The sequence below is a fragment of the Maniola jurtina genome, chromosome 3, assembly GCF_905333055.1.
Source record: "Maniola jurtina chromosome 3, ilManJurt1.1, whole genome shotgun sequence".
Lineage (NCBI taxonomy): Eukaryota > Metazoa > Arthropoda > Insecta > Lepidoptera > Nymphalidae > Maniola > Maniola jurtina.
In genome coordinates, this window is record NC_060031.1 from 11,384,972 (window position 1) to 11,403,166 (window position 18,195).

The 18,195-nt window shown below is 34.9% G+C and overlaps 1 protein-coding gene and 1 long non-coding RNA gene across 3 annotated transcripts; one reads left to right on the forward strand and one right to left on the reverse strand.

Moving 5' to 3' along the window:
* Nucleotides 1-915: 915 nt before the first annotated feature.
* On the forward strand, nucleotides 916-15,133 carry LOC123881201. 2 transcript variants are annotated; one of them, XM_045929874.1, is made up of 29 exons: nucleotides 916-1,114; nucleotides 1,955-2,013; nucleotides 2,493-2,623; nucleotides 2,755-2,902; nucleotides 2,977-3,081; nucleotides 3,160-3,253; nucleotides 3,323-3,436; nucleotides 3,518-3,768; nucleotides 3,914-4,031; nucleotides 4,110-4,242; nucleotides 4,356-4,474; nucleotides 4,555-4,667; nucleotides 4,843-5,052; nucleotides 5,861-5,972; nucleotides 6,418-6,535; nucleotides 6,809-6,942; nucleotides 7,037-7,141; nucleotides 7,591-7,677; nucleotides 8,146-8,253; nucleotides 8,362-8,447; nucleotides 9,426-9,575; nucleotides 10,072-10,230; nucleotides 10,323-10,423; nucleotides 10,688-10,874; nucleotides 11,715-11,906; nucleotides 12,493-12,598; nucleotides 13,051-13,186; nucleotides 14,336-14,498; nucleotides 14,722-15,133. In XM_045929874.1, exons 1-28 carry the CDS (start codon nucleotides 1,055-1,057, stop codon nucleotides 14,482-14,484), a joined length of 3,585 nt encoding a protein of 1,194 aa, XP_045785830.1. In that variant the 5' UTR covers nucleotides 916-1,054; the 3' UTR covers nucleotides 14,485-14,498; nucleotides 14,722-15,133. The 2 variants fall into 2 exon arrangements, 1 of the variants encoding a protein (XP_045785830.1); XR_006799431.1 differs by lacking the exons at nucleotides 14,336-14,498; nucleotides 14,722-15,133 and having other exon boundaries at nucleotides 917-1,114; nucleotides 12,493-12,933; nucleotides 13,051-13,171.
* A 356-nt stretch (nucleotides 15,134-15,489) lies between these two features.
* Nucleotides 15,490-17,939, reverse strand: LOC123881226. The gene is made up of 2 exons (XR_006799435.1): nucleotides 17,620-17,939; nucleotides 15,490-16,191 (listed from the first exon to the last, which is right to left on the reverse strand). It is a non-coding gene; the product is annotated as an uncharacterized LOC123881226 (long non-coding RNA).
* Between the last annotated feature and the right edge of the window lie 256 nt (nucleotides 17,940-18,195).

Sequence of the window (18,195 nt, forward strand, 5' to 3'; positions counted from 1 at the left end):
AGATATTGCAAATATTTTAATGAGCCAATTAACACGTATATGAGAACTCATGTACTGCGTCAATAAAATGCAATTGCTAAAGAAATCGCCAAGATTATAGAAAATGCAAGCTACTGTGCATTACATTTTTTTTAACATAATATTGTAAAAAAAATTATGTAGTTAATGTAATAAAAGATTTTACGGGTGCGGGTATATTAAGTTAGTAATGCGATGTGCCTTTATATGAACCATAGACCTACGATTTTTCGCTATATGAACCTTTACCTTTTTATGAATTTAGCGATATTTTTGTAATAAAAACTTTCCAAATAATCCAAAATCCATTCCAAAATGTTGATCCAAAAAGTGGATTTATTAATTCAAGTAGATATTCAAAATGTTTTTAAAGTTGACAAAATTCCTGCGATATTCCAAAGGATTCTTATCATTCAACGATTTAACGATTAGTAAATAGATAAGCTTATAATACATATTATGTATATACAAAGTTATCCACACTGCGTTCTTGGGCCTCCTTTCTACGAATACATGACTGAACGGAAAATGAAACTTGTCCTGGTTATAGATATGAGAGAGTGCGTAAAATATTGTAACGTAGTCTGTACAAAATGACTTCTCACGAGCCATTTTAACTCTATTGGTCAACTGTCATGTAAAAAACGGTTCACATGCGGTTCACCTTTAAAATAAGGACTAAAATCGTACTTTTGACATGATATTTGACACATAAAATTAAAATGGTATGTAAAAATTCATTTTTTACGCATTATATCCTCTAGTACCATGGATATAATAGATAATAGATTCTGTGAGGTAGAGATTTTTAAAGATTTCCACAGGATTTTTTTTTTGTTGCATAGACATCAGTGCAACAGTGCAAACAAATCTTATTGCAGATTTGCAGAGCTTGTCACTGGTTGTCGTGGGTTTTGGAATATTTTTATGCTTGACAATCTACATCAAAAGACGTAAACAGCAACTATCAAAAATTTTGAAGGAGTTTTGGGCGTTTCTAAATACCGTAAAAACAATACTTTATGCAATATGCTCCATGTTTCTTTATTATTCGTTCAATGAATTTGAAATGTTAAAAAGTAACAGTCTGGAAAAAGTAAGTTAGGCTTAAGTTTGTTTCTTTAGAACTGAAAATTCATTCAATTCCATTTTAACTCTTACCTACTCTTCCATCTCTTACTTGGAACTCAAACTATTTCATGTAGCCCACTTGATGCATTAGGTACCTGAGCTTATGATAGGTCAAAGTTACCTACTCAAGACTATCGCCGGTTCGAAAAGCAGATCCTACTGAGGACAGCTGTCAAGGAACTCGGCAGTTCCTCTTTCCATTAACGCAACGTCTTACAGTAACTAACTCAACCAGCTGCATAGAGTATATTACTACGTAGTGACTATGTACGTACTTACATGGTACTTACGTAGTATAAGTACGTAGGTATCTATTGATATCAATCAATCAGCCTGTTTGCGTCCACAGCTGGGCATAGGCCTTCCCAAGACCGAGCCACCACACACGATCCTCCGTCTTCCTCGTCTGCCCACATCCCGTTATTCTCTTAAGGTCGTCAGTCCAGCGGGTCTGAGGTCGTCCCACATTGCGCTTGCTGATATGCGGTCTCCACTTCAGAATACGTCTGCTGCAGTGGCCATCAGTTCTGCGGCAGACGTGGCCTGCCCACTGCCACAGAACTGATGTCACTCAGCGTCTCCTACGGATTTCCTCGTTACGGATTTTGTCTCTCAAAGAGATTGATATTTCTATTGATTTTAGACTAATTACCTACTACATACCTAAATCACAAATATTTTTATTGAAAATAATTTAGCTTTCTTTTCAATAAGTATAGACTATGAATCATAATACTCATGAATATATTATAACGTATTCGTTATTGTACGTTCTATTGTCATTAAAATTTAATTTAAAATCCAGATAAATAGAAAACAAGAATCAGATGCATCAAACGAAACATTTATACATAACAACTCGGGGTAAGAAACTATAACTTCTTATTTATTTTAACTAGTTAGGTAAGTAGGTAGGTGTCTCGGAGAGTCGTTGGTCGAAGTTATTATCACTAACATTGGAAAGCAATACAAGAGTCAAATATCTCAATTGGCCTGAATGTGCAAGGATTTAGGAACCCATCGCTTTATCGGTCACGACGCAGAGAAAGAATATGACGTATGACGATATATTATATAGCTTTAATTTTTATCAGGCCCGACTACTCAAATTAGATTCGTGGATTTCTAAATTAATTCATATTCTGCGAAACCACGAAAATTTCCGACATCTTTTCTCTTTTCTTATGTCACCAGAGCTACAACTATGAGCCTTGCTGGTGACATGCGAAAGCTCTAAAGTATTCAACGGCTTAAAAATTAACTACTGGTAAGTATACCTACCTTATATCTAGATCACTAGTTAATTATTCATTAATTTCGTATTTGTATGTAACTTTTTGCAGTAGTAAGACAATAAAGAGAAGATCAAAAAGAACTTGCAAAAGTATTTTTGAACGGTATCATATTACTATTAAGCCTAAACTATATAAGAGCAATTCACTCTCCGATCTCTCTCCAAAATCAAGCGATATTTGTAAGTAATGATAATGTCCTCAAAACTTTTTGTACACTCAATATAGGTACATATTTCATCATATTCTAAAGATCCCTTATGTTTAATATATTTATAAGAAAAATTGCATGAGTATCAAAAAACAATTACAGCACTCGACTTTCTCAGGAGAACAGAAAATTATCTGTACGAAAGTAATTATAAAAATACGTTATATGACAAATCAGGAGACACATTAGAAAGATATTGGTCAAGACACTTAATAGAAGCACCATATATGTCGTGGAATTTGAAAGGAAAGTAAGTATCGTACGGATACTAATGTTTATCGAATTATTTTTTTGAAAGTATAAAATTGATTTAACTATCAACAGAAAATCGAAAAAAAAATGTCAATTGCCTGATACGTACGCATCCAAGTTTGCTTCTGAATATGTTAAAAATTATCAATATGTTACATCATCTGCAGATAATTCAAGGTAAATTTTTAATCGTAGGAAATATTTCAAAAACTACATACAGTAGGCATCATTCATTTTTACCGATTCTATTTTCAGTATGTATAGTGTTGATGAATTTAACACACAAAAAATGGCTTCATTTCCCTTTAAACCTACTCCCAGTGGTAATTTGAAAGTTCAATCGAACCAGGTGAGTAATTTATCACACAATTATTGTTCTTAGAAAACTTTATTAAAACTGTCTTCCTTTCTTTTCAAGGTAGTATTTCAATCATCCACAGTTGGCGTTCTTTTAGCAGACCCTACTCAAGCAAAGGTAAAAGTAAAATTTGAAGGAAAGGCAACAGGTGAACTCAAAAATGATGAGAATAACGTCAGTATTGAATTAGGAATTATTTTTGTAGTTATTAAAACAATCATCAATAATTGCTTCAAGTTGGTTTCTTATTCATAGGAGGATAACAATGATCCAGAACTGCGACTTCAATATGGGCCTAGAGAAACAAATGTCAATACACAAGTTAGGAAAACCTTTACAACTAATAAGAATACTAAGATTAAGCCACATAATTCAAAAGATGATAGCGGAGAATACTTGAGCAATCTTGGATACACATTGTCAGAACCTGTTGATTGGATGCGGGTTCAACTTCCTAAGAAAAAAGATTTATTTCAAGAGTTTTATCGAAGAATACATAACTTTATGTAGGGTACCTAGCTTTAAAAACTATGTAGTATAGTAAGTTATTATAAAAGCTTGTTTGTTTACGATATTGAATATATCTAAATATAACTTTAATAAAATACAATATAACTATTGTGAAGATATTTTAATAGGTCTATTCCTCAGAAATACAGATACGATTGTACATATTGGCCGAGAGGAATTTCATTGCCATCATGTGGTACTTGAAATTTATTCTTCGTTCTTTGAAATAAACACACAACGAGAAATAGAATTACCATGTGTAAGTAAATTTGGTTCTTCGAAGAAAGTTTGTATCTAAAGCAAACTAACAAAAATTATAAATTAAATATATTTCCAGACAAATGTAACTCCAGAATCATTCCACACAATTTATGAATGGATGATTTTTAGTGGTCCAGAAAGTAACAAAATACTGAAAAGGGATAATGTCCTGGATTTATTTTGTGCTGCTCAATATCTAGGCATAAAAGGTAAGTTAAAATCAACTATTTTATCTTGAGACAACGATTATTATTAACTGGCGTAATACAGACGAATTTTATGGTTAAATTAAATATAATATTAGCTTACGGTTTGAAAACAGATTTAGAAGATCAGTGCTGGTCATTTATAGCCAACGAAAATCTCTTTAACGAGGATTCTGCATTTGCTTTGTATAGAGAGGCTAGACTCAAAGGAATAACACCAGTGATGGATTTAATGGTAAATCTATTCGTCTTCATTGTAATCTAAGGTCGACATAAAAATATTGAAATGTTCTACTAATGCTTGTACAATTTAAGGTTCCCCGAGTAATGAGGTTCTTTTTACCACTTGTTGCTTCAAAAGATTTTTTGGACCTTGAACCTGAGGAAGTAATGACTTTCCTCAAGTCCAATTTTGTATGCGTTACAAGGTAAATCTATTTTATTTCTCAAAACTGTGAGTTATCTGAAACAAAAGAAAAGTAAATGGGTTCCTTAAAGACATTAGATAGATTTTGTCTGACCTAGTAAAGAAATTGTTGCTTTAGCAAGTTTTGCACAAAAGTGATAACATGAAAAAAATATTTTATTTATTTTAAAATTTAGTGAGATTGAAATTCTGATGGCTGGTGTAAGATGGCTGTATGGAGACTGGGCAAGCAGGAGTAGGCATGCAGTTGAGATGATGCAATGTGTCCGGTTCGGTCTGATCTCGCCATGGCAGTTGGTGGATATTAAGAGGAACCCAGAAAATGCTGAGATATTGGAGGTTGTCAACGAACCGGAAATACAACAAATGGTAGACGATGGACTGGCGTGAGTTCGATCATAACGATCGTAATTTTATAGATACCAGAAACAAAATATTTCTCATCATCATTATCATCATCAATCCATGAGCTGGCTCACTAGACACTAACCACTCTCACAATGAGAAGGTTTTGACAATAGTCCACCAAGTTGGCCAAGTGCGAATTTTCAGACTTCACACACCTTTGTGAAATCTTTTAGTTGAATGTCAGTCGTAGTAGCGTAAAAATTACAAATCATAATTTCATTGTGTTATGAGGGAAATTAGGAGATTAGAATAAACTAATAAGGAAAACGAAAAAGGATAACTACCGATGAAGGCGTAAATTACATGTAGGTAGGTACTGGCTGTTATAATAATATGACGAGCACTTATCCTCTTCAGATAGCATTTCCACTTATGCTTTATGTTCTTAGAAATACCTAATCGAATACCTAAGTAGTATCCCGATCTTCAATCAGGTCTGACTTGAAAAATGTCCAAACTTGTCCAGATTTTAATTAAAAAAAGAAAAGGGTCTATAAAAGACATGCTTTCTCATTAAGTAAGTATATGCTTGACCTGGAATTTAAATCCAGCAATTATAATATGCGCTGTAAATTATTCCTTTAAAAACAAACATGAATATGAATGATTTACTGAACAATAAACCTCAACATACCTTAGCAATACAATCCACAAACATCCACCAAGAACACCCAGACAAAAATAAAAGATTTAATCCTTAACTGACCCAACCTCAAACGATTCAAACCTGCTTGAATACCTGCCTGATACCTACTTGGAAATTATATTATGTTTATTTTTTAACAGATATGTAATAATCAAATATTGGTACGGCAACAACTCCAAGAACTATTATCACTGGATTGATGTTTTGGGTTTGACTGAACCAGCCGAAAGAAATTGGATAGGTGAAGAAAAGGTTATACTTTATAGCAGTTATATAAGCAGCTAGTTAATGCCTGCGAATTCCACGTGGATAAGTCTAGGTTTTTGGATTTTCGGGATAAAAAGTATCCTATGACCTACTCCAGAATGCAAGCTGTCTCTGTGCCTAATAGATGTCACCTGGAACTTCATCTACGCGTTTAAGTTTTTTAAGAATCCCGTGGGAATTCTTTAATTTTCTGTAATAAAAAATAGCCAAATATGTCCTTCCCAAGAAGCCAAGTATTACCTTGTATTACTTTTCGTCAAAATGGGTTAAACGTATGCGCTGTATAAACACTTTAAACTACATCTAGCAACGCACAGGCACGTCACAGCTCATCCTGTTGCAATGAACCAGAATTTGCTTAAATAACAATTCTCACAGTTCTCAGACAAATAGTTCCTCGAATAACATGTTCAAATAATATCTATCGCAGAACCACGTCACATACAAGGATTTTCTGAAATATCTTGAGGAATTCCAAGTACCAAAAGAGCAAATGTATCAACAAATGGCTATGATGCAACCGACGAGACGAACCGATGATAATCACGGTGAACAATTAAAAATTATTGTTATACTTACTATTTTGTGTACCTATACTTTGTGTATTTAATTATATTCCTTGTATTACAAAGAAGTTATATTTTAATTATTACATTCTAACACGCTTCCAATGCTTAGAAAAGACTTATGTCATTTACATAATTATAAATTTTCAAACTTGTCAAGTAGTACCTAAACTAGGCTACAACACGTATTTTGGGTATCGAATACATTAAATTAAATAGCAAAAATATAACACGATTGTATTATTTTACCTTCAGGCAATTTGCGAGGAATGGATGACAAAATGGAAACGCGAAGGCCTAAATTCGACTTTCCACTACCTGCAACCTTAAAGGGATTGACAGGAGATAAGTTTCCGACAGTGAGTGACGTTCTCGAAGGCAGAAAAAAGGTATGATAGAAACTTCTGCACATTACTCTATCAATCTTTTCCTGGATACAGGCCATGTTGTATTAAAAAAAATATACAAGTGATTTTCTATCAGGCAAACGAAGATGGTCCTTCACGTAGTATATCGCCGCCACCAAAGAATTCCTCCCCAGAATCCAAGAGAAGTCCAATGATGGAACAAAAACAGAAGGATTTAGAGGTGCCTGGTTTTTTACTAAAAGCAATTGTAGTATATACTGACAACTTATACAAATTCCTCATTAAAAGATACCAACTGTTATGCCAGGTTTTTATTTTATTCTCTTTTGCTTATTCTCTTTACCCTAAAACTGTTTGAGTACCTAGTCAAACAGTTTTAGGGTAAAGAGAATAAGTTACCTACCTAGGTAAGCAAAGTTTTTAAAAATTCATGAATGGATAGTATCTTTAATAAAGACATCTAGAGTTTAGACTCTATAAAAGTTTCAAGAATTTCATACTTGTTATTCTTTCTTTTTAGTTTATAATTCTCAGTTTATTTTTTCATCTACTTAATTTATATCTAGTTTCATGTTTGAACTAATTAATGTTTGTTTGCTTTTGTGTTGTTTAATTTTAAGCTAGCAGCTGTTATGTTTAGGTCTTGGAGATTGCTATTCCAATTTGCAGGAACCACACAATGTACGTCAGCCAGTAAAACACGAGTGCTGTAAACAAATACAGCAAATTCACGTGTGCAAATTGAAGCCGGAGAATGTAACTTCTGTTTTTATTATTTTTTTATTCTTATTTTGTAAGGAACGCGTGTCATCATTCATCATAGATATTTCATTTTCTTATTTCTCAAGATGACAGCGACAAAACGATTTTTAGAACTAAAAAACATTTGGAAAAATAACTGATTGGAATACGAGGCAGATTTTTTTTCGTATCTGAATAGTAAATCTACGCAGTGAAAACAAACTATAACTGTGCCTTTAGTATCTTGTTAAAATGCCAGTTAAATCCAGACGGACTGTAAGAAACAAGGGGTAATGATGGATTGTTGCCACTACGAAACCCTAAAAATATTTATAACTACCGTCATTCTAAAATATTCATAAATTTTATCTATTGACGCGATGAATTGGCAGGATTATTGAAATTTTAAATTAAAATTGAAGACAAAATAATAATAATTGAAAGAATTACATGTTTACCAAAAATAATTACTTCATTTTACAGATGCCTTATTCATCTCCCATTCACGGCCCACCAGTAAAAGACTCTGAAGATATGAACACAACTAGTGAAACTAGCAGCGAAGCTGTTGCCACGAGTACTACAGACAACGTACGGTTTTAAAATATCTAGATTCAATCAATTAACGCTTAATTTAAGATCAAAATAATTTAAATGAAGCACTTGTTGATTAGCTCTTTAATTATTTATGTTATGCAGTACGCCAGCCGGCACGGTGAGAGAAGACACAGCATTGCAGCTAGCTATCTGGCTGCTGCAACTGCTGCTTTATCGAGTAGCAAAAGGTACTGAACACAATAATCATTAACATACATCTCGTAGTAATTTTGTATAAAAAAATTTTCAAAAGAAAAATAAAACCGACTTCAAAAACGAAAAACACTAAAAAGTAAAAAATAACTTTTGTTTAGCTACACGTGTAATGCACCTAGGTATGAAGTCGAGCGAGCATATTAAAACAAAATTAGAAATCCAAGAGTGAAGCTCGCCCGACTTCATACCTAGGTGCATTACACGTGTAGCTAAACAAAAGTTATTTTTTACTTTTTAGTGTTTGTCGTTTTTGAAGTCGGTTTTATTTTTCTTTTGAAAATTTTTTATTTCACAATTTTTAGTGGCCCTACTGTACTATAATATGCTGTGCCCAGTTAAAACCCTACTGTTTACTAAGCTATTACACTGATCGCGAGCAATTTGCTCCTATCCATTGAGGAGTTCTGTTCTCCATCTCCGAAGATATTCATCAGATCTTCACCAAATTTATATGAGACCACCTGCACAGTATACCCTTTCAAACAAAAAAAAAATTTTCCAAATCGGTCCAGGGGTCTTTGAGTAATCGGGGAACATACATAAAAAATAAAAAAAAAAAATAAAAAAAAAAAAGATCCCGACGAATTGAGAACCTCCTCCTTTTTTGGAAGTCGGTTAAAAAAGTGCTTAGGTTCAGGGATCATGACTTAAGAGATTCCTTTAAACAATTCAAATTCAAATTCAAAATATTTTTATTCAATTAGACTTTTACAAGTTCTTTTGAATCGTCAAAAGCATCTACCATTGGTTCGGAATGCCCTTCCTACCGAGAAGAACCAGCAAGAAACTCGGCGGTTGCTCTGTTCAAAGATTTGATATACAATATTATGCCATGTTTAAAGGCAATAATGAGAAGATGTTTTTAGAGTTTTCTTATAAGTAATATATAAAAGTTTTCTTATAAGTAGTAAAGTAGTATAGTAATTTATTCAAAATTATTTAATATTCAGAGAATCTCAAATCACTGCACCGCGGGCCCAAACGACCACCGATGCTCGCATGGGGCAAAACCAAGCCAGCACATCTTCGCCCAACGAAGCTCGCAGCCCACAAACCTCAATGTTCAACCAGTCCAAGGAATCGCTTGCTAGAATAAACATGTAAATCTACTACTGTTTTTTTATAAACACAATATTTCTTGTTTTTGCACTTTAGACAAGTTTAACTATAAGTGTGTGCCTACTTGACGAATCTAGGATTCAATATTACCTAAATATATAAAAGGAAAAGCTGACTGACTGACTAATCTATCAACGCAAAGCTCAAATTACTAGACGGATCTAGCTGGAATTTGGCAAATAGCTACTAAGACGGAGATAGGTATATGCGCTAAGAAACGATTTTTGGAAATTCGACCCCTAAGGTGGTAAAATAGGGGTTTAAATTCGTGCAGTCCATGCGGACAAAGTCGCAGGCATAAGCTAGTCATTTCATAATATGTTCAATGTTGCGACATCACTGAATACCTTTAATATGATTGCATAATAACGCGATCTTACTATTTTTGTTGCAAGGACCACTAACTGTAATTCTATATTGTGCCATTGTATGTAACAATGTAGGTATGTACCTATTTCATTTACATAATATTTTCAGGAATAAGCTCTCCACTTCTATTCTCGGGCCCTCGAACAAAAACTATATCACTGATGGATCTTTATTCAACTGGGATAGAGAAACAGTTTTGGTATTCGGAGGTATTGATCCTCACACCTCTTATGGCGTTGCTGGAAACACTGGCAAAGATATTTTTAGGTATAAAATTTTATATAGCGTACATATTATTTTTTTATAAACGAATTTAATAAACATTCATGTCATATCTCGTGAAATCTTTAAAATTTTAGGTTTGATCCGGTCACCAATTCTTGGGATTTAGTTGGCGAACTCCCCGAACCTAGACATCATCATTCCGTTTCTTTTCTGCGTGGACGTGTGTTTCTTGTTGGTAAACTATCAAGATTAACTTATTTTTTTTGCTCCTTTTTTTTTGAGTAAGTTTAATAACTTAAAATGCTAATTCATAAGTTCAGGACACTTTCAAGAGGTAGAACTGGTTATGATTTTCTACCTTATTAGGCACAACATTTAGCTGATTTAATGTTTTTTGAACCCTCTATTATTTGTTGTTTTCTTTACAAAAGATCCACATTTTGAAATGTTTTACTGACCTTCATTCATTTATTTCTTGACGACATTCTGTGTACGGTAGGAGGTGCAGACCCTCGAGAGGACGACTTACGTGGCAAATCCGTAGTAGTTTCCACGGTGTGGAGCTTCGAGCCGGTCACGAGATCCTGGTACAGTGAATCTGGCCTCGCCGTACCGAGGAAGAATTTCGGCCTCGTGGTGCATCGCATGGCTCTGTATGCGATCGGGGGTCAGGATAAAAAGGGCAGGTAAACATTATGTTACCCAGAATGCTGAAAAGCTGTTACAACATACAACCATATTCATGCGTTGTACGAATTGTCCCAGAATGGAAATCGATCTTCGTGCGATCGATCGATCGATCTTAGAGGGTAACATGATAAGACGACATGATGATAAGATGGTGAATTCGTATTAGCCATGATCAAAATTTCATTGAGATATTATATAAACTAATCGCTAATAATGTAGGAAAATAGACAAAATTGGAACTCTACATGTTTAGCAGCAATTAGGAAAACTTAAAATTTTATACGACTTGCATTCATGACTCAACTCGTATAATAAAATCAATTCAATCAAATCAAATCAGTGGTCCAAGTGGTCCAATACTTCAGGAGAAATTCTAGATTGTACCTATAGTAGTCAATTTGGAAAGATAATCTTTTCCTTCTAACTACCTATTACCTAAATAAAAGGCTTTCTGATTGACAAACTGAGCGACAATGAAAACAGACTAAATCACTAGACATAAATACTATATTTACTTAAATTCTTAGGTACCCTAGAGTTGCACAAGGAGGCATTTTGAAATTCCAAGAGATCTTTTAAAATTAACATTTTCCACCTGGACCGAATCGTGGGAATAAGTTCTAATTTATTCCCACGTGAAATATTCTCATGTGAAAATAGTGACTTAGTAGGTATTATTACTGGAAAAATTAAATGTACCTACTAGCTTTTTCAGCTGCTAAAAAGACATCCTATCTCGATACTCACGAAATCCTAAATATGAAAGCACTTGTAAAAGTTTATTTGAATAAAAATATATTCTATTCTAATATATTCTATTCTATCATGCTTCACAGAGTGCTTCGTTCAGTAGAGAGGTTCGACCCAAGATCTGGGTCCTGGAGCGAAGTGCGCGCGATGTCAACGGCGCGCATGGCAGCAGCGGTGACCAAGTATCGCGACTACATCTGGGTAGCGGGTGGCATGACGGGCGAGAAGAGACGACCCGTTTGCAACATCGTCGAATGCTATAACTCTAAGACCAATGAGTTAGTAACACATGACATCCCTTTGACTACGCTATTGCCTATTCCACAGTCGTGATCGCCTAGTGGTGAAGATGTCTATTCGGAAGGGTCGGTGGTTCAAAGCCGGGGGCGCACCTCTAACTTTTCGGAGTTATGTGGGTTTTTGCTTTAATGGTAAAGGAAAACATCCTGAAGAAACACGCATGCCTGATAGTTCGCCATAACGTTCTCAAAGGTGTGTGAAGTCTGCCAATGCATCTAATGGTGAAGATTTCCGCCTCCTATTCGTGAGGTCGAGGGTTCGATCCCGGGCACGCACTTCTAACTTTACCGAGTTATGTGGCATTAAAATCACTTGCTTTAACGTTGAAGGAGAATATCATATGATAACCTGTATGCCTAAGAGTACTTCATAACGTTCTCAAAGGTTTGTTCACAAACCTTTGAGAACGTTATGAAGTACTACCAATCCGTACTTCGCCATCGTGGCGGATTAGTTCGCCCAAATCCTTCTCATTCTGAGAGTAGACCTACGCTCAGTAGTGGGTTTAAATCCTTACGAACAGTCAATGGAAAACACAAGTATAAAATAAAATTTTCTTTGAAGATGGACGGAGATACACAGTTTGCGGTTTCCAAGATGTTTTGCTACATTATTTTCGATGAACGATAAACTGTATATTATCGGAGGAGCAGGAAAAATGTCCGATAAGGTACTAAAGAAATGAAAGTTTTTATGTAGCTTGCTATGTTTATACCTACTTACCATATCGTTTTACAATCACGAGGAAGAAAAGAACGTGCGGTGCAAATGCCGTGTAAACGATTGCACCAAATAAAATTTTACAGGAGAAGCATAAAATTGAATAAAAGTTGGCGAAATTCTTTCGTTTTGATCGAAATCATGAATCTTTGAACTCAGTATAAACAAAACTAGTTTTAGATTGTTTTGGTAGGAAAAGAGTTCAGATTTTTATTAAATGGTTAAAAACGGATCGGATTAAGAAAAGTATTTTGATCAGCCGGGCGATTCAGAACACTCGATTCGGTAAATTATCGTTCGATAAGATGTATTTTTCAATTAAAAGTACACCTTATCGAATAACTCACCGAATCACTAATCACAGCTCCTTAATAATAATAAATTATTATTATCCTTTTGCAGGACAAAACGCCAAGCAGCGTGGGTGCTATAGACGTGTGGAACTGGAAAGAGCGCCAGTGGAAACTAGAGACAGAGATGTCCATACCAAGGCACGGGCACGCGCTGGCGTACCTCGGCACGCAACTCATTATTATTGGTAAGACATCTCTCTATAGTCGTATTCCTCATTTCATTACTGAGGGGCGTGACCCCTTTCCACTAATCCTATAATGGTAGGAGTTCTCTTTGGATAATAATGCGGTGGGTTCCCATAATATCCATATACCATAATAATCATCTACGACCAATGGAATATAGTCCTTGTAACTACTTACTTAATAAAGCCTAAGAATCGTTTGAACCGTGAAACGTTTTATATCTATTACCTATGTTTGCTGTGGGTTTCAAATGAGCCTATATTTTCATACACTTATTTAGAGGTACATTATTGACTTATTACGTTAAATACGAATAGAAATACATTAAATTAAATTTAAATCATATTTAAAGAGATTACAAAAGATAGATTTAGATTGTTGTAACACGCTTGATTGCTCAACAGCCAAAAAATGCAGATTTTCAATTCACTTGTTTATACTTTGCTACGGTTTCCTACCGATAAACGTGTTTTACTGCATATTGATATTTCTGAATAAGGTCGAAGCATGATATAAATAAAAACTTCCAATAAGTACAAGAAAATCAGCGAAAAATTTATATGAAAACAATTAGATTTCATGCAATCGATTAGTTATCTGCATATTAACCGACTTCAAAAAAAGGAGGAGGTTCTCAATTCGTCAGAATCATTTTTTTTTTAATGTATGTTCACCGATTACTCAAAGACCCCTGAACCGATTTGGTTTTTTTTTTGTTTGAAAGGGTGCTGTACTGTGCAGGTGCTCCCATATAAATTTGCTGAAGATCTGATGAATATCTTCGGAGATGGAGAACAGAACTCCTCAATGGATAGGAGCAAATTGCTCGCGATCAGTGTAATAGCTTAGCAAACAGTAAGGTTTTAACTGGGCATAGCATATTATAGTACAGTGGGGCCACAAAAAAATGTAAAAGAAAAATTTTTTAAAAGAAAAATAAAACCGACTTCAAAAACCACAAACACAAAAAAGTAAAAAATAATTTTTGTTTCTACTCGTGTATTTGTATGTATGAAGTCGGGCGAGCTTCACACTTGGATTTCTAGTTTCTTTAATTATGCTCGCTCGACTTCATACATACATTACCCATAACTCTAAAATTGTATTCGGGTGAAGTTCCTAGGGTAAAGTGATCTGTCAATTTACAGGAGGTGTCACCACAATCTACATGCGCGCTCTGAGCAATGTTGAATCCTTCTGCTGCGAGCGTGGTGCTTGGATCCGAGGAGTCGCTACCCTACCTACTCCATTGTCAGGCCATGGTGCGGTCACATTACCCCCAGCGTCCCTAATGTGAGGCGCCATCCTAACTGTGCGTCCACACACTGCTCTACTCGCGCAATCAATCCCGACGCGCCGAACTAGGTCGCTTGCCTTTGCAACGCGATGGTGCGCGCTATTACATACTTACCGACAAAATAGGGAGCGATGGTCATGAACGAGGAACACGCGAGTAACGCGGCCACACTACGTCTCTGCCTTCATTCCTCGCTTCTGCGCATGCCACACGGGCAGTGTGTGGACGGGGGGTAAGCTCTGTCTCCTAGGATAATATACTAGTGGCTACTATGTACAGCTCCTCTAAAAGGAGTGGGTTTCTGGCAATAACGTTTCTCTGAAACCACCGTTTCAATAGACAACGTTTCGTGATGTCATTCGTTCATATTGTGTAACAGCCACCTAGCCAAGACGGGGTATTGTGCTAGGCTTGTTGGTGATTGTGCCAGCTCGCTTGGCTTGTCAAGCATCTCTAAAAGCGGCATCGCCATAAAATGTAACGTATTATAGTATTAGTATCAATTTCGTCAATTTTTTTTATCGCTATGATAAATATAGTCAGTCTGTGGTTCTGTGTAAGTAAATGAGTTTATTTTTATAAGTTACTTATCTAATCTTGTAAAATGTGTAAAATAAATTATTGTTATTAAATTTTTGTGTGCAACGTCTATGCAGTTTTTTTTCTATGCCATTTGCAATTAGCTTTTCTAAGACTAAAACTAAGAAATAATTTTAACACATACTTAATTTTGACACATTTTTCTATTTACAAAAAATATCAAAACATCATTTTTCTTCAAACGATTGAAAAATTCCGCCCATATTCATGGACCTATTCGATTAAGCACTTGTTAAATAAAAATATTGGGTAAGTAGATAGGTAAGTATATTTTGCATTTAATTTGTCCAAAGAAATGGAATAATCCACTTCTAAGGAAATAAAAACAACTCTGGTAGACCATCGTTTTGTTCCACGGATAGAACTATTGCAAATCTAGGAAATTACTGGGATAAAAAATGGTAGTCAAATAAATAAATATTTATTTCATGAAATTTATAAAACTTTAATAAAACAAATTAATAGTGAATTGTAATGTAGATAGCTACCTTCCTATCACAAAGTAAACAAACAAAAATAAATCCGTAGATCTTGGTTGGGATTATACGTCGTCCTTACTCCTAACTAATTAATAAATATCACAATATTAGCTCATAACATAATAATCAAGACTTAAACTTAACTAAAAATGAACCACTTTACATTTCCTTACTTAATTTACTTATCATGTAAGAAATAACATAATACATATCACATACCTATTACAGTGCCTATAATATATTACAGAAATAACATATTGCAGTATTATAGTTTAGTATTTTTTTTTTGAAAAGCAGGTGGTTAAAATATATTGTCAAAACACATACCTATGGTCCAGCTACTTAAAATTGAGCTATTTATTCTTATTTGTAGGAGGTATGCTGAAGTACATCTCAGTTAGGTAGGTATATTTTTGATATTGATTATTATTTTTCTACTACAACCGATAACGAAGATCCTTTTTGTTCATATATTTTACCCCGAAGTAAGTAGCACTTAATCCCAAACTTCCCTGCATATTCCCAATATGTCCCTTTGGAATCCATCCTCACAAGGTTCAAGAGATTGAAAGAACTTTTCGACGTTCGGGGGGGCCAATCCAAACTGTTTCCGATTGTGGAAAATACCCTGAAAATAAGAAAGTTTCGTAATTAACAAGAATTTCATAATTTATTAGAAGAGTTGTTATTCCACACTAAGATTCATAAACATAAGTACATCAAGACCTCAGAATCTATACTAATAAATAAAATTGGAGTGTCTGTCTGTAATTTCGAAATAACTACCTCATATTAAGCTCATATGGTTATTTGAACGATACCAACACTGAATCACACGTTTTTAAAATTTTTGTCTGTCTGTCTGTCTGTCTGTCTGTCTGTCTGTCTGTCTGTCTGTCTGTCTGTCTGTCTGTCTGTCTGTCTGTCTGTCTGTTTGAAAAGGCTAATCTTCGGAACGGCTGAACCGGATCAGGGAGTAACATAGGCTACTTTTTTAACCGACTTTCAAAAAGGGAGTTGTGTTTTTCTTCCTATGTACACCGAAATCTCCGAGATTTCTGAACCGATTTGCGTAATTTTTTTTTAATCGATAGAGGAACTTTGTGACAACTTTTCCACGGGATTTCAGACCCTAAATCCACGCGGGCGAAGCTGCGGGCATCAGCTAGTATTGTAATAAAAATAACCGGCCACATGCAAGTAGGACTTGCGCATTGGCGTGCTTTAAGTTTGTAATCGCAAAAAATTCTTGTGTGCTAATATGTAAATTATTATAACTATAAATTATAAATTTTCGTTTTTTTTTTTCACTTGTGCTGTGAGACCTTGCTTCTTGCCAAACATGAGGTCCCGGAGTCGCATCCTAATCGTATGAAAATGAACTGTTCGTATGTTTTCAATTGGTGGAGAGATAATACTCATGTCTAACACGCCTAATGTACCAAAAACAAAATAATAAATATCTAGTGTTTCTATTGCTACATACTGTTGATTTTTACTACTTTAGTCTATCAACGATCCCTTTTCGATAACTTCTCGTAATAGATATTCTTACATTATTGGTCACTCATTACTCATTAAGTAGTTACAAGATATTATTTTCTACAGCTACCCTTACCTACTATAATAATTAAGGTTGCAAGGTTTACAATATCGAAACGAAATCACTGCCCAACTAAAGTCTCTTGTTGTAATTGGCTAAATTTACACTTTTATACTTTTCCGGCTGCAACTACTTGTTCGTATTTAAGCCTATTATAGGCTTTCAGCCATTACCAATAGTTACATAGATTCTGCCAAACAGATATTGCTATCATCTTGTCTCTCCTACACGTGTCTTGTAAAGTTGAGAGGTGCACAGTGCACTTGAGTTGTGGATATGAATGGTTTCAATTGAATTGTTTACTTATATCTTACACTAGGTAACATATTACATATTTTGATTCGTTTGCAAAATCAAATGAATATAATCGTAACTTAGAAAAACTTAACATGTATACTCAAACTATTTTAATTCAAATTAAAGTTCTGCTTTAAAGTGCAAAGTTACACTTACCATTGACATTTCTGGCTTCTCATTATTAATTTTTCCGAATAAAGTTTCATCCGGGTCAAAGTTACCGGGGTAAAGATGTCTCGCTTGGCAAACCACGCCAAATATCAGAAGGACGATCACTATAAGTTTCATGACTTATGTATTTGGCTAACTAGTATGAAGGTACTCGTATAAATGTATGGATAACGTCTTCCTATCGATAGTACAATTTCTTTACTGATAAGGACCGTTCGCGGTTTTTAAATATACGATGGTAGGTAGGTACTAGGTACGTACTTCGTACCTAGTTATCACCAGCTGCGTGGCCCACGTCATGTATAGTTTGTTTACTTGAGTCCTGGGGCCAAACAGTCTCTTTGTATCGCGCAGAGAGCTGTCATATTACTAGAGCAGCAATATCGCGCAAATAGATGGATACACCGGGCTATACTACAAATTCACTAGTAATATATGCTTTTTTGGGCTCCGTTACTAAAGGGTGCCAACGGGACCCTCATAACTAAGCGTCCGCTGTCCGTTAGTCTTTCCGTCTGTCCTTCTGTCGGTGGTGTCTGATGAACCGCAATTTGTAGAGAC